General features: G+C 38.5%; 1 protein-coding gene across 11 annotated transcripts in view; it reads right to left on the bottom strand.

The window, feature by feature from the left end:
* Positions 1-16,347, bottom strand: part of ncam1a (neural cell adhesion molecule 1a) — a 259,779-nt gene that overhangs the window by 19,093 nt on the left and 224,339 nt on the right. For 10 of the 11 annotated variants that reach the window (XM_030747101.1, XM_030747102.1, XM_030747104.1 and 7 more), the window contains one exon: positions 1,327-1,534. In XM_030747101.1, coding sequence (XP_030602961.1) covers positions 1,327-1,534 — 208 coding nt within the window. Of the gene's footprint in view, positions 1-1,326; positions 1,535-8,043; positions 10,596-16,347 lie in introns of those variants that run through there. The other variant, XM_030747109.1, reaches the window with a different exon arrangement.

The following is a 16,347-nucleotide window of genomic DNA, read 5'->3' as shown; positions in this document are numbered from 1 at the left end:
GACGGACAGTTCGACGCATAGAACAAAATGTTTGATCAGAGGCGAACATGCAGTAACTGCATTTCAGCACTATTAAAGATTTATGATCTGTGCCGAATAATTGAGGGACTTTCCCTGAGGATAAAACATAAGGATCTGCCTGCTTTCACTTTAGTTCAGCACCTTGGGAATTTGCTGTTTTGTCTCCAACTCATGATCAAACTTTAAAAGATTTTTTTTATGGTGTACATACATATGTCCCCGCAAGAATCAGCAGTGTTTGATTTAAATGTGTAACTGGACAAGATGGGACTTAGTGATACTTAGTGAAATAGCTCTAATACCAACTGCTCTTTAAATAACCTGTTGCGGTATAAAACTACCATTTCAAAATGTTAAATAAATTATATTAGTAAAGAAAGATTTGGCTGAGGTAATCTGGTAGTTTATGCTAAGTTAGGTTACACCAATGTATTCTCGTCCCAGTATCAGGTAATGCTGCCCTCACAGGTGGTGCTGTAGGACTGGTGCTTAATGCACTGGCCATGGCAATACTGGATAACAATCCTGTTTTTAAAGAGTCATAAAATCTACACGTCCTGCTTTGTTTTGCTCTGTTATCACTCTTGCAACTCATGTTTTATTTCTTTCTGGTTCAATTTCAATTTAAAACATTGCCCGCCAAGGTTTAGGACCCCAAACTACTTGGTTAAGTTTAGGAAAAGATAAGCGTTATTATACCTCTTTATAAAATTAATCCTACATGCTGAAAAAATCCAAAACAAAACAAAGGTCACTCCAAAGGGGTTTGAAAACAAGCCACGTGTGATGAGTTGGAGGGCAGACTTATCTTAGCCATGAAGAGGGAGACATGAAACCAAAGCGAGTGGTCACCTTGTGCATATCTACCAGCAGAGAAAATGGCAGCGATGCTTAGGGAAAGAAAATGAGTTGGATAAGCAGATCCTCACTGCCTTTATACTAAAGTTACTTATAATCCTCTCAGAACCTTTTGGCCACACAAGTTTTTTATAATGTTTAATCTGTTCAGACACCGAGCAGCATAAGGATTCATTTGTATTCACCAGATAACTTCAAGCCCAATATTCACTCTGTTTTTACCTTTGTTTTGTTCTCAGGTAACTCCTGAGAAAGAGTTTTGATGTTTGCTCCAGGTTAAACAGCTACACTCTAACTTAGGTTTTGTGGTATTGCGCAGTGGGTTTATCAGAAGTGTTTTTGAAGAGGTGCTCAAAAAATAGAATTTTTTATAATTCTCTGTGGGTACAAAACAAACAAACAAACAAACAAAAATAGTGATACTCTTTAAAGAGAATTCCTGCTTACGTGAACGCTGCCTTGCCCTCCTCGATGTCCTTGCTCTTTGCACCCGGGCCGGCTTTCCCACAGAAGTTAACAGCAATGCACATGAGGAGTCCGCACTTGTTGAGGAAATAGCAGGTGACATCCACGCCCACCAGCAGCAGGAAAAAGACAACAATAAGGATGCCTACAATGGCCCCGGTGCCCAGGCCTGAGCCACCACCCATGGCATCTGAAGGGGCAAAGACAGGGAGAGGGGATATACAAGCAAAACAGGCAGGGGAGGAGAAGAGGGTTTAAATATAGAGGAGATGGGATGGGAAGAAAGTTAGAAAGAGAGAGGGAGAGAGATGATGAGGAATGCAGTCAGGCTTTTAATGCAGTGCTTCAGGTTTCAGTCAACCTCAAGTGTGTTTGTTTTTTAGAGGGAATCTGAAAATGAATAATGCAAGAGAGACTAACCTAATCTCTGCCTTAATTCTGGCAACTTGATATTTACTCTTGACAACCCCGATGCCCGAAACACTTGATTATGTTCAATTTCATACAGAATCACAAATCAACACAAAATCATTGGCAGCCTTTAAAGGCCTTCTAGGCTTCCCCTCGTTCTTGTCACTTGGCATTTTTATAATAGGCATGTTACATGTTTAGAGACATTTTTTTTTTTTTTGCATGACTATTAATATTTCTGCCTGAGGTTTCAATATGGCAGCATTAGTATACAAACACTCCTTTGCATAAATATTTTACATTAAGAAAAAACAGTTTGAAAACTGTATGATTCTCAGTGGCACATAAATTATAATCACTAGTATACATATGAGTAGTAATAGCTAATTAAAAAATGGCAAATTGATTGACATTTTATGTAAATTATGACTGTTCTAAAGATTCAAATTTGAGCAACAAAACTGATGCTAACACCTTCAATACACATCTAACAAGCCACTGTCAAATGAACTACATAATCAATGTGTTGCACTACACACTGTGACTTACTTGTTATCAGCTTTCTTCTGGAAAAAAGAATCAGAAAAAGAAGAGACATTTCTGTCTGATAACACTGTAATTATTCAGCGCACGAGCCAATAACAACTGTTTTTCAAAAGGTCTGTACTATGTATTTTCTTCCCCAAAATATATTTTTATTTGGTGCAAGCTGTGCATTAAAAAAAAGAAAGTTAGGATGGGACAACAGAAAACTGAATAAATTGTGTAATTATTTATTTATTTTTTTTAAAGCATCTGGTACAGAAGGTAGTAAAGTTAACTGTCTGCTTTGGGTAAAGAAAGCAAATCCCAGAGGTGGAGTCTTCCAGAGGTAAAGATGGGGAGGGGTTCACTACTCTGTAAAAAACACGGACAACTTAAACTAGCTTCAGAAAAAAAGCACATCCTTTCCTAATGGAATCACAATAAGCAGGATTCATGGTAACCAGGTATCATAAGATTTCTCATTATAGTCAGTGAACAAGATAATCCTCAACTCACATCTGGCTGCTTACTGAGATTTTGAGAATTGGAAAACAATTTTCAGCATGTTTATTCAACTGGCTTAATGTTGTCCATATGTAACATTTAGGTGTATCTAAGTGCAGGGTTGGGATTTATCATTTATACAGGACATTTCTAGTTTTATAGCTCAGTCACAGCTGAGTAAAAACAGGAAGGGAACCTTGTGAAAACCTTTGGTTGCCTGTGATTGTACTGAATTGTATTTTCTCAAATTCAGTTGCAAGGAGCTTCACACCCAGAGGTCGGTGTGCGTAACACCCTCAACCACTTTTGATTGCAAGGCAATTGTACAGGTCACCTGCTGGGAGCCAACTTGTCTCCAAACAATCGAGGTCTGACTGCAATCACTCTCAGACAGACCAGTGAAGGTTTGCAAAGAAATGCAGTCTCATTTAAAAACTTGTCTGCAACTTGTCTGCAATATGTCATCTGGTTGAATTCTGGTTATATTCCTATACCGTTGCCGAGCACCAATACCACTTTGCAATTAAATTGCAGTCTTGCAGCAACTACGTCAGTATTTCTGGAGGAATTTCTGCTTCAAATCTATGAGGTTCTGGCTGGACTCTGAATATAAGTAGTTAATGTGAATTTATGTGCATGTAGTCAGCAACAGATTTGTGATTTTTGCCATTTTGGCACAGCAAATTTTCGTATTATGACAAACAGACTGCATGTACTTGCTAACTTGACCTCGCTGATAAACTGATAACAGACTGATAGCAGACTGTTTCCAGTCACGACACACCAAAGTCACTCTGAAGATGGCAACTAACCGCTGGCGGTTGCAGACCAGGTCTCCTTCCTTAAAGCAACCATTTCATAGGTAACAAAATCATAACTTCATTGCACACGGTCATGCTGCAGTCTCCAAACAGTTTTCCTCAGGTCAGCTTTAGCACTACAGACCACTACAAGCCACATTCATCCATTCACACAGAAATTTATTGAAAGCACTTTAACTGTCTCACAGCCATAAGGTAAATTTAAAATGAATGAACCTAAAATGCATGTCTCTGGACTACTGGAGGAAACCAGAGCACCTGGAACAAAAACCTGGTAATATCAGAACATCCTGTACTTCCCAAAATTATAATTACAATTTCTGACAATCAAGGCACGCATTTAAATAATCTTAAAATAATTTAAACAATCACCACTGAAAATTTAAAGTCAAAATTATATAACCCTGTTTTTATGCAAGTATATACCATGCCAGTATGCAATCAAATGTTAAGACCTTCAGCTAAATTAAAGTGTCTCTTACATGTATCAATTTGGCTCTGCTGCAGGCAGTAAAGATCCTTGTAATGGCTCGCCAGGGTCTGCTAAGGATCAAGGGCTCATCAAAGTGTCTGAGGAGAATGTGAGCACTGTGCAATTTGAGGACCATCTTTATGTTAACTGTTTATACCCGCAGCCTTGGATATGGGAAAAAGGGAAAGGATCAGCCACTGACAAATATGTTCAGGAGACGTGATTCACTGGAACTACAGAACGAAGCCCTATTTATAATGGCCTCAGCACAGCCCGCAGCATATCCGAAAAGCTTAAAGTATAAATAAATGACAGCAACATTAGCACTGTAAGGAGGAGCTGTGAGCAATGCTGCTTTCAGTTTTCTGCTCAGTTTGTGGTTTCACACGTTCCCTACTCTCTAGATAAAAGGCCAAATATAGTGTAATGCACTGCCCCATCAGTGTACACTAGTTACTCCAGCAAAACAGACTTTGATCTGAAGTATCCACAACGAACAGGACGATTTAGTGTCAGTTCCATTAAATCTACACTGGCATCGAAAACTGTCATTCTCCACAGCTGAGTGATCACGTGGGGGGAAAGTAGAAATCGGAGCCAGCGTCTCTTTCTGCTGCAGCAAAGCAGCGACTGTCAGATCCAGTGAATTTTTGTTTCCAAGTAAAGAGCATATTTATATGTTAGCAGCTCTGCTGGCTCTTTACCTGTGTTTAAAACATACACACACGCACACACTTATGTTAATCTCACACGTATGAAATACACGTTATTTTAGTATGATTTCCCTCATACTGTTTGCTAGTGATTTAAATCACCTACATATTGATGAATGTTTGGAACCAAGATGAAACCTTATTTCCATAATGAGAAAAAATATGAATTGGTCCAGTTTATGTCACATTAATATGTAAAATGTAAACACTTTAAAAAAAAAAAAAAAAATCACCGTGCAATTGCACTGTTAAAAAGAGACTGAAAGACATAAATTAGACCAAATGAAGGCTACAATTCTCTTGGCCTTTGAAGTGGAAACAATTTTGTTGACACACACAACAGTCTTCAAATGCAGACTTCAAAACATCTTGAGGAAATCTGTGGATTTTTGGCCTTTCATGGGACGCAGCTTGTGGACAGCTATATTGCAGACTTTGCAAACATTGATTAAAAAAGAAAAAAAAAATCTGAATTTTCATGCCTCTCAAAGATGTTATGTTTGTGCTTACAGATGACAGATACATTCAGAAGTGAAAGCACAGCCCGAGGCCAACTGAGACATTTAATTCAAATCCACTATCTTCCTCTTTCTGGCTGCCCTGGTATGCAAACCTTCAATTTCTCTGATGGTTGTGATGAAAATAGCAAGAGCATACAAGAGCTCTGCGTGCTTATAGGTGACTACAGTGTTGCAGAAAACACTTGTTTTTTTCCTCTGCCCATTGCTTCATTTGCATTTTAACAGGCACAATAAATCATGTGCCATGCACTCAGTGCTGAGGGGGGTTTTCTCACCGAGTGCTCTCTCTGAGGGAGAAAGCACAAATCTACCTGTCAGGCTGGACTACACAAACATTTCTCTTTATAGGCTTGTCTGGTACAGTACTGAGACAGGTTTCCAGAAGACCGCTGATAAACAGACCGCATGTAATAAACTATTTCACCAAACATTTCTGAGAAATCAATGTCCCTGCCAGATATGTGCAGTTGCTCCCCAATGAAACTTCTTTATATCAGTGGTTAATTTGAGTCAAACTGTGCAACTCTGCCCACTGGCTGCAGTGGCTTTACAAACTTGTGTTGTAAAAACACGCAGAAATGCACCGAAAATGCTCATAAAATCCAGCACTTGTTTTCAAATGTGTCGTCAACGTTTACATTTTATTCAGCCAAAAACAACGCGGCCAGGTCGAAACAAAAACTGTTCATTTTAGTGCAGATATCGAGTTTAAGACATTTTAACAACATTTATTTCACCAGCGGGCCCGCATGATAAATTGAACAGATTCAAACACTGCAGTGATCAAAAATAACCAGATGCAATATTATATATATATATATATATATATATATATATATATATATGATCAAAAATAACCACATGCATGCAACATAGTGTAAAGTAAACACAGTGCCCCCCCAATCTATAAAAGAAGAAACACAGTTTTATATATATATATATATATATATATATATATATATATATATATATATATATATATATATATATATATATATATATATAACAACAGTAATTTTAATTGGTTGTAAGATTTGTATAAGGTTAAGTGTAAGTAAGGCACAGACTTCCTGTGCCTCTTTCTTTTCTTCTTTTCCTTTTGTTCTTTGGTTCTATTTTTCCAACCTGCTACACTTTTTTCTGGGTTCTGCATTGACCTCATTTGGCTCAATAAAAAATAAAAAGTTTGTTCAATAATTCCCATGTTTGTGTCCTCCATCAAAGCTCTGCCACAGTGTGGCACTGCACCACCATTAAAATAAAATCAGCTTTAGCTTCTGTTTTCATCTGGGGCACAAGGAGGCAGAGTGATGCTCAGCTGGTGACCGGCTGCCTCTCTGACTGATTTAAGGTCCTTGGAAACTCCTCATGCAGACAGCAGCGTGCAGCTTGATGTGATTTCAACTGTTTAAATTAAGGCTGCATTTACTGGTATGACAGGAGGTCCAACAAAATTATGTGCATAATGGCTTCAAAATTAAGAACTCAGGACTCATTTTCATAGAGAAGAGCATATAGAGTAAAGGGAGGAATCATTAATTTTTAAAAAATCAAATATATCTAATTGAATAAATAGTGGCAGCAATGATTACGATGATGCTTACTGTGGAATTTCTGTTCTATGCTCTAGCATTTCTAGATTTTAAGTGTGTCATTAATCACATGGAGCTCACCAGCTGAGGAAATGTTTGAGGCTGTACAAAAAGAAGGACAATCCAGTAAAAACAGAGATGGCAGCTTTCCCGTTATTCTGCATGCAGTGGGCGACCTGAACTCTTTGCCTTAGGGAAGATAAATATTCTGTTTATATGCAACGCAAGTAAGTTTGATGCAGACATTTAGATGAAGATCCTGATTAGCAAAAATGAAAATCACTCAGCACTGATCAGCACTATCATTACTCAGTAAGCACTGATGAACAACTGGGGGGACAATGTGACAAAGAACACCTCAAGGGTGTCATAAGCTCTTATTTTCCTTGTGACAGAACTTAGTTGAGATTAAACGGCAGTGCCAAGGATAATAAATGGAGGTAATACAAATCGTATTCATTTTAGACCCCAACTCGGGAAAAAGGCCAAGGTGTCATGTTTCAAAGGTGAAAAATACCCAAAGAAAAAAGTCAATAAAATTTAAACTAACAAGCTTTTTTCCCCCCTTGCAAATAAAACAATTTCTCAGTTCTCAAGTTTGATGACACTGGTTATTCTAAGGCTTGGGCACAGGGACTGTGTGGATACCTTCACCTTAGCATCCCATCAAAAAAACCCATCAAACATCATACATGCAGTGGAAAAACCTGCAACGTTTGATTATTTGGAACTGAAGTTGTCTTTTCTGCAGACACTTCTTCTGTGATCCCTTATGAGTTTCAGTTAGTTGCATGGTATGCTGGATATTAAAGCACTCACAACCCACGAGAGCACGTTTGATGGGAAGATCAAAATTATTATTTCATATTTCCAGTATTACTGAAAGTTCCACTTACACAGTCACGAATTAATATAGACATAACCAACCCCAGTCCATCTGGACCATATGGCTTGGAGTACCAGCAGCAGCCGCACAGTCTTAGTACCTCTTTGCTGGAATTTGTGATAAATGAGAGAACAGTGGTTTTGAAACACGCACCAGCTTTAGCCATTAAAGAAAACATTAATTTCTGTATGACTGGCCTCTCTAATGCACAATGCTTATCAAGGTGGAATAAAAACAATGACCATTCACATATGTGTGATTACTGAAAATGTATCAATGCTTTATTAATTCTCTCACACTAAAATGCTGTTGGTCATGGCTGCAGGTGAGTCTGATCTCTCATGTTATGCATTGCATTCCGTCATCTCTCACGACTCTGTTTCACAGCAGAGTGTGGAACAAATGTTAGAACAAATGGAAACTATATAGAGGGCTTTGAATAACCTGAACTCTGACAGCCTTTTTTTTTTTTTTTAATTTATTTAAAAAAGCTGCTAAAGAACAGCATTTAAATAGTTCTAAGATCATTCACTTATTAAGTCTGATGTAATTAGCAATTTCTTGGCCAAATGCTCCTTTAGTTAACAAAGGCTAATAAGCACTGAGGCGTTACTGAGAGTTCAAAATTCAAATTCTTTCACCTTCAGTTACCAGTGTGGCTGTTCTCCCTGGAGTTGCAATCAAACAAGAATCCATAAAAAATAAATAAATAATTTACAAGACAGGGTGAAAAAAGAAGCTAGCAGTAAGCTAGCTAGTCATGTGACATGATATTATGCTATACCATATTTCAGGCAAAGTATTTTTTACAAAAAATTACAGGAGCTGGTTGCTACAGAATACAAACATCCACCCTTACCAAACCATCGCCATGGTGGTACCAGCTCACAGTGGATTTAATGGCTTTGAAAGGCATTGATGAACTGGGTCGACTGGCTGTCAGGTCAGAAAAATCAAAGATGGTCTCGACTTTACAAACAATGCTTTCTGTCATTTAAGAAGAAGGACTTGTAGCGTCAAATCAAATTTTGGTATTGTGTATTGTTTGTTGAGTAAACAGTGGATACATTAATTTGTTGCTTTGATCATGGCAGCTAGCAACAGCCATAAAAACCTTTGAGGTTGCATATTGGCTTCATTCTAATGTTTAGCTAACAGTTGCATATCAATATACATGTTTTTGTGCTGTATCACGCTGCTGCAAGGCCTCTATACAATATACAGTTTACCATTTGTTCCCTTTTTTGTGCAAAATGGATACTTTATCTTCTTCACTTAGGCTACAGCCAAGCCCCTGATCTCAAAACATCTGGGTTCAACAGTCATGTTCAGTGTAATGCAACACTGAATGCAGAATACAGACATTTTGTTAAAGCTCCAGAGGGGAAAAAAAAAAAATGGGCTAGAATCAGCTTAACAATCAGCTTCCCAGAAGAGTCAGACAAAGTCAGATATCTTAGTATGTTTAGTCGCTAAAACCTCAGAAAGCCATTACTTTCATGAAAGAAAAAGAAACACAATTTATTTCAACCCTACAATGGTTACATGGAAATACACTGATAAGCACTTACAAAAATGTCTCAGAGAATAAAATAATTTCACATTTTTTTTAAAACAAAACTTTTTAGTGTGTAACAGCTGTTCCTTTATGGGATTTATTTATTATTATTATTTTTTTTTTGACATTTCATTGCTTTCAGGTAAAAAGAGAACATGAATCCTCAAAATAACAGCTGATTTCTTGAATATCAATTTGAAAAGAGTATGTACACTTCTTCACAAAACATGATTAGTTTTTCTACACAACCTTCTGCCCTCTCCTGACAAGGCTGTCACATAACAACGTATTTGAAAATGAGCATAATATAATGTTGAAAATTAAGAACGAGTCCGGAAAAAAGGATTCTCTGACCATAACCAATATTAAATTTCTCATTATCTTCCCTCAGTTTGTACAGCAGGACATTTCAAGCTTGTATCCAAAACAAAACAACAAACAAACAAACAGAAAAAAAACAAAAACAAACAAAAAAAAAAAAACAGAAATTAGGCACAGCATTTGTACTCGTCTCCTGGTTAACACATTCATAATGCTTGACTGGGGAGCTTTGAAGCAGCTGCATAGCACATTCATGAATACTGGATCATGCCTTGTGTCAGCTTTCATGCAGTGTTCATGCTTGTATGTCATTTGTGACATAACAGTGGAATGGATGTGTTTGTTTAATAGGCAGTAAAGTCCAAAATAAAAGTCTCTTTACAATTTCCGTGTCTGAGGAAACCACTGCAGACACAAAATTAAACAGTGTAATTATTCTATTTATAACCCCTCTTCAGATCACATTAAGGCATTATGAATGTGTTACTAATCAAATCAAAAACAAAGCTACAATACTTTGTCTACATTGTATCCTGAAAGAGCACCCAACGTCCAACTTGCAACATTGACAAAACCCTAAAAAAAAATCTCTCCTTCCCAATCTATTCACACACAAGAGGACATAACAGATGAAAAAAATATTAACAGAATCTAAAAACCAAAAATTTGAGATTGATGCAAGTACTGAGCACCCTGTAATAACATCATGAAACCAATGTCTTGACGCTTGAACTTTTTTTTTTCCTGTGTGTGGCTGCACAAGGGTCAAAAGGCATAGAAAGCAAAGGTCTGGGCCCAAAGATTTGAAAGGCTCAGACTATCCTCTTTCTCCTTGAATGAAATCAGTTTATGGGAGCCAGAGCACTGTCAGCATGGACAGAAGAAGAGCTGCCAGACTGCACGTCACACACTGGCAACCAAGGGTAGCTGAGGTTATTGACCAACAATAAATAAATAAATATCCACAACAGAGTATTTTGAGTGATAGTCAGCAATAAAGTGTGACAAGAAAAAAAAATAACACAGTAAAAACACAAAAGAAATTTGTGTGTATGGCAATGTCATGGTCCAGAGGTGCCCAAGAAGTTCACACATGGAGACAGGAAGGACACGGAGAAACAGGAAGCAGGAGAGAAAGAGGGAAACGAGGGAGAGAGATAGAAAAATAGGTCAGAAATACAGAAATACAAGTCTGGAAGATTTTTTGAGACTGAATTGAAGAATAAAAAAAGGAAGTCTACGTTAAAGGGTAAAAATAAAAAAGAAGTTATAGCATGTTAGTATCACAGCAAATGACACATGGTTCATGGCAGGCACGGGTGGAGGGTCACACAGAGGAAGGTAATGGGGAATGACATCGGTAAGGAAGACATTTCAAACACACTGCAGCCGAGTCTCTGTCTTCACTTTAAGGCTCGGTATAAAGAAAGGGAGTTTTAAATCAGCCATGGCGCAGAGCAGTGGCCACGTTTAGGGTAAGATAAATGACAGCCTGAATGCAAGAACACATCCACAAGAGTCAGGCTAGTATCTCTCATTCCTAATGGCCAGTGGTGTAATATAACGTAAATGCAAGTATATGCTTACTTGCCAGTGATGCATAAACCAAACTCCAAAGTCTCATTAATCCACCTAATAATGGAGTAATGAAAAATACACTAACATGCATCTATATTTTATGACGTGTGTCTTTGGAAAGTCTGGGCCAAAGGCCAGCACACTGACATTTGAGTTTCCAGTCAGCAGTTCTCTAATCCTGCAGAGTGATGAAGCTGGACTGTTTTGCATCGGCTACTACTCTTGTTTTTGATTTTTTTAAAATAAAGGATGTGCATTTCTGGCTTCTGAATATCTAGAAGATAATGCAAAAAAAAAGAAAAAAAAAAAAAGAAAGAAAACTAAAAGGAAGGGAAGAGCAATGTTAAAAACAATAGAGCACGATCTTGTTGACAGACTGCGTGGCTCAAAATGTGTCCACTCCAATAAATGCTTTACTGGACATCTGGTTTGTGTTAGTGTGGACACGTATGGAAAGAAGACACAGAGACACAATGAGCCACTTCTTCAGCTACCATTACACCACTGGTCATGGCCGGGAGAATGGCCCATGCAAAACCACACGACCAAAGCAGACACTGGTTATGAAGGTCAAGTCTATGACATGGATGAATGGATGACCTTATGTTACAAAACCTGGAAGATATTAATAGCTTTTTTTGCACTTTTAGTCTAATGTCAACCTTAGCTGGGGAGATTTGGATGGATCAGCTGTCATGTGCCACTTTGTCCATGTAACACCAACACTTTTTGGCATGAGAATTTTGATAATACATGGCATTTTGCCTTCTGTGAGAATGTGGCAAACAGCTGCCACTCAGCTGTACCTGCACACACTTTTGATACATCCAATTCAACTAAATCCAAAGAAGAGCAAACCCAAACATATTTTCAGAGATCCTTCGTGCTAAAACGCATTCACATTAATGGGTTGAATGTATTTTTGTGTGCTTTCTGAGCATGGGTTTAAAACATAAAACAGACTGAAGCTCAACCTTGCATCAACACAGGACTCCCAATCTGAGATTCAGATAAAACTCAGCATGCAGACCCACATGTATATAAAAAAGGAGCAGCTGTTGATCGAGCAGTACGAAGAACAGCTGTGAGACTGGAAGGGAACAGTAGAATTAAATGCAGATGTTGTAGCTAAAAATAAACCTCAGCAATTTCCCTTGTTCCCTGAAGTGAAAAAAAACAGCAGCAGCTCGGAAGTAATACTAACATATCTCAAAACAAATAATTAAAAAAAAAAGAAATAAAAGTAATTACAGGAATTAAAGGGGGCCTGACTTGGATGAAGCTAATGTAAACTTGTGCTCTGGTAGATTTTTATGTGATCCAAACCTCCCACTGCTATATGGCTGTTGCCCAGCAAGGACATGAAAAAGGAAAAGAAAAACCAAACAGGTTCATGTGCCATGCACTGGCAGCAGCTGCCTTTTAACAACTCCAGTAAAGAGCAGAAAAAAATTAATCCAGCTGGAAAAGGCATCATGCAAACACTGTATGGGCTGCATCCCCACCTAACTAGGCCACACACTCTAAATTCAGGCCAGTCTTGGATCCTGAACTGTGGGACCTGCTAAACCTGGCAGCATAAGGAAAAGATAGAGGTCGACAGAAAGAATGAAAATACGAGAAAATGCGGAAGAGATGATAGAAGTAATAGATGTTCAGAAATCATAATATGAACACAAAGAGAGATAGAGCAAAAAAAACAAAACAAAAAAACCCACAAACAACACAAGCAAAGATATATAAAATTGAGATGTAGTAAATTATGGAGTACTGTCATTAATTATTAAGGATAAAACTATCTACAAGCTAGAATTTCAATTTTTGGTAAATGGCGACATAGCAAACTTCAAAAGGGGAAACAGTGATGACATTTAGATCACATGTAAACAATAGATTCTTTAAGATTTCTATTTTGGAGGTAAACCATATAAATTATCCCAATTAATGAAACTGAACTACAGTGACGGTGACACACAGAAGGACTGAGAACTAATAGTTACATGTGATTGTGAAATCACATATTGTGAAATGAGTCTGTGAAATCAAACACAGACTCACAGGCCACTTTGTTAGGTACACCTGTTGTTCAAGCGCTTTTTAACGTAGGTATCTAAACAGCTAATGACATGGCAGCAACTCAATGCCTTTGGTCAAGATGACCAGCTGAAGTTCAAACAGAGCCTCAGAATGGGGAAGAAAGGCGATTTTAGAGACTTTAATGTGGGATGGTTGTTGGTGGCAGATGGGCTAGTTTGAGAAACCGCAGATCTGCTGGGATTTTCCCACGCAACCTTTAGGGTTTACAGAGAATGGTCTGAAAAATGGAAAATGTTTGGTGTGCTGCAGTTCTACAGGCCAAAATACCTTGTTGACGTTAGAGGTCAGACAGGAATGGCCCGGCTACTTTGAGCTGATACAGCAGGAAGACAAGAGTAAGTCAAATAACCACGTGCTACAATCAAGAAGAAGAAAAGAAGCAGAAGAGCACAACACATCAAATCCTGAAGCAGATGAGCTACAGCAGCAGGAGACTGAGGCTACTATCTGCGTTCTAAATTCTAAAATTCTAAAACTGGACAACAGAAAACTGGAAAAATGTTTCCTGGTCTGATGAGTTTCGATTTCTGCTGTGACATTTGGATGGTTGGGTCACAATTTGGTGTAAACAACATGAAAAGATGGATCCACCCTGCCTTGTATCAAAGGCTGGAGATAGTGTAATGTTGGGGGGATATTTTCTTGGCACACTTTGGGCCCCTCAGTATCTCAGCATCGTGTACACAGCCTACCTCAGTATTGTTGCTGACCATGTCCATCCCTTTATGACCACAGTGCACCCATCTTCTGATGGCTGCTTACAGCAGGATAACACACCATGTCATAAAGCTCAGATCATCTCAAACTGGTTTCTTGAACATGACAGTGAGTTCACTGCACTCAAACGGCCTCCACAGTCAACAGATCTCAGTCCAATAGAGCACCTTTGGGATGTGCTGGAACAGGAGATTTGCATTGTGGGTGTCCAGCCGACAAATCTGCAGCAACTGTGTGATACTACTGCATCAATATGGACCAAAATCTCCGAAGACGGTTTCCAGCACCTTATTGAATCCATGCCATTAAGAATTAAGGCAGTTCTGAAGGCTAAATGGGGTCCAACGCAATACTCGCAAAGTGTACCTAACAAAGTAGCTGGCAAGTGTAGTTGTCTACAGGAAACCATTAAGGGATCATATCCTTGGTCTACACTACAAAAAAAAAAAACCCATTTATGCCAGTCTTGCCTACAGATGTAAACCTATACCTGGTGTTACACATCATTATTTTAAAAAAGTAGTTGTGTCGCTCCTTCCAACAGGTAATGACTGGTTTTATTTTTAAATCTATACCAACGCACTGCAGATTTTAGCATCTATTCCTCACTTCTGGACTTCTGTGACCTGTTTTCTGACAGAGATTAGTTTTAAGATTAGGAGCATTTTAGTTGATTGCGATTTTTGGGGGCAATTCTCTATCACAAAGACTGAAGTAATCAACAGTTCATTTGAGCAAGAAGAAAAGGGCAGGTGGGAAGTGAAAGGGAAGGTGACAAGGGAATAAAAATGGGATGAAACAAAAAGAACACAGAGACAGTACAAAGTGAAAGAATTCTAATCTTTTAGCTAGTTCAAAGTATGGCAGGATGGGGAGGCAGCCCAAGTTAAAAAGTGCACTCTACACACAACACAACAACAGAGCAAAGGCTGACCGTGACCGTGTAAACGCTCTGGGTCTGACTGAAGTCTGTTCTGATGTCATTGGTCGTTAAGATTGAGCAGCTGCAGTTACTTTCCAGCATGCAATGAGAACTGGAAGAGCCGGATATCCAAGGAGAAATGCAGTGAGGATGCCTCTGCTTGTCATATGGATTCATTAGCTACTTTTGATCTTGTGCTGCCTGGGCTTCAACATTTTGTGAAGTGAGGCGTAGTGTCTTAAAATCCAAAAAGGTGCTCTGTGCATAGAAATGCATTCCTCCACGCAGAGAGGATTTAGTGGTGATGACATTATTGAAAAAAGCAGAAGTGTGGCACTGGCAGCGAACTGGAAAGAAAGAGTGCAGGCTGGGGGTAAAATGAAAATAGATTTCAAATGACCCAGCTTTCCAGTCACTTATGCATTTCTACTGACATCAAAATTTGACTTGTCACCAACCTTTGATGCACATGTTCAGTCTTTGGTTGATCATTTACAAACCCCATCTGGCCTACAAAGAGACGACCTGCCCTTATAAACTACAGTAGAACAATTTCAAATGAGATGATACCTCACTGCTTGCACTGGTCATTTTTATTTCATCTATTATATTATATTTAGTGTGCCAGTAAACTAAGTCATGCTTGTTTACCAAAAATATAGCTCTTCAAAATGCACCATTAGAAAGTCTTTATGTGATATTATAGCTATAATACCTGTAATGCAAACCTTTGATGATGGACTTACAGTATTGTGCAAAAGTCTGACACCACCCCTCATTTCTTTGTATTTTTTTAGGAAAATGGAAAACAGGTACAGCAATTTATTGAAACGTGCAAATATTTTCACAATAGAGTTTATACAATTCTGATGAGATTCAAAGTCAGTATTTTTTATGACCACCTTTATTCTTCAGCAAAGCCTGAACTTGCTTAGGCAGCTTTCTTGTAATTTATTTAAGCAGTTTTCAGGAATAGTTCTCCAGGCTCCTTGAAGGACATTTCAAAGCTCTTCTTTGGCTGTTGGCTGCCTGTTGTTCCATTCTCTGTCAAGATGATCCCACACTGCTTCAGTAATGTTGGCCAACACACGAAGATGTGTTTTTCTATCCAGGTATGCTTTTACTGCATTGGCAGCGTGTTTGGGATCATTGTCATGCTGAAAGATAACACTGTTGCCAATCAGACATTTTCCAGATGGTAAATTTATTAGTAGTTTTCTGCATTCGTAACTCCATCAATCTTGACAAGATCCCCAACAACACCGGCTGAAATGCAGCCAAAAAGGATGACAGAGCTACCACTTTGTTTTACAGACGGCTGCAGACTCTCACCCCCTCTCCTCGACCTCCTCTGTACATATTCCT

This window comes from Archocentrus centrarchus, chromosome 14 (assembly GCF_007364275.1).
Source record: "Archocentrus centrarchus isolate MPI-CPG fArcCen1 chromosome 14, fArcCen1, whole genome shotgun sequence".
In the NCBI taxonomy this organism is placed as follows: domain Eukaryota; kingdom Metazoa; phylum Chordata; class Actinopteri; order Cichliformes; family Cichlidae; genus Archocentrus; species Archocentrus centrarchus.
The sequence above is the reverse complement of the archived record's forward strand: the minus strand, read 5'-3'. Positions and strand labels throughout refer to the sequence as shown.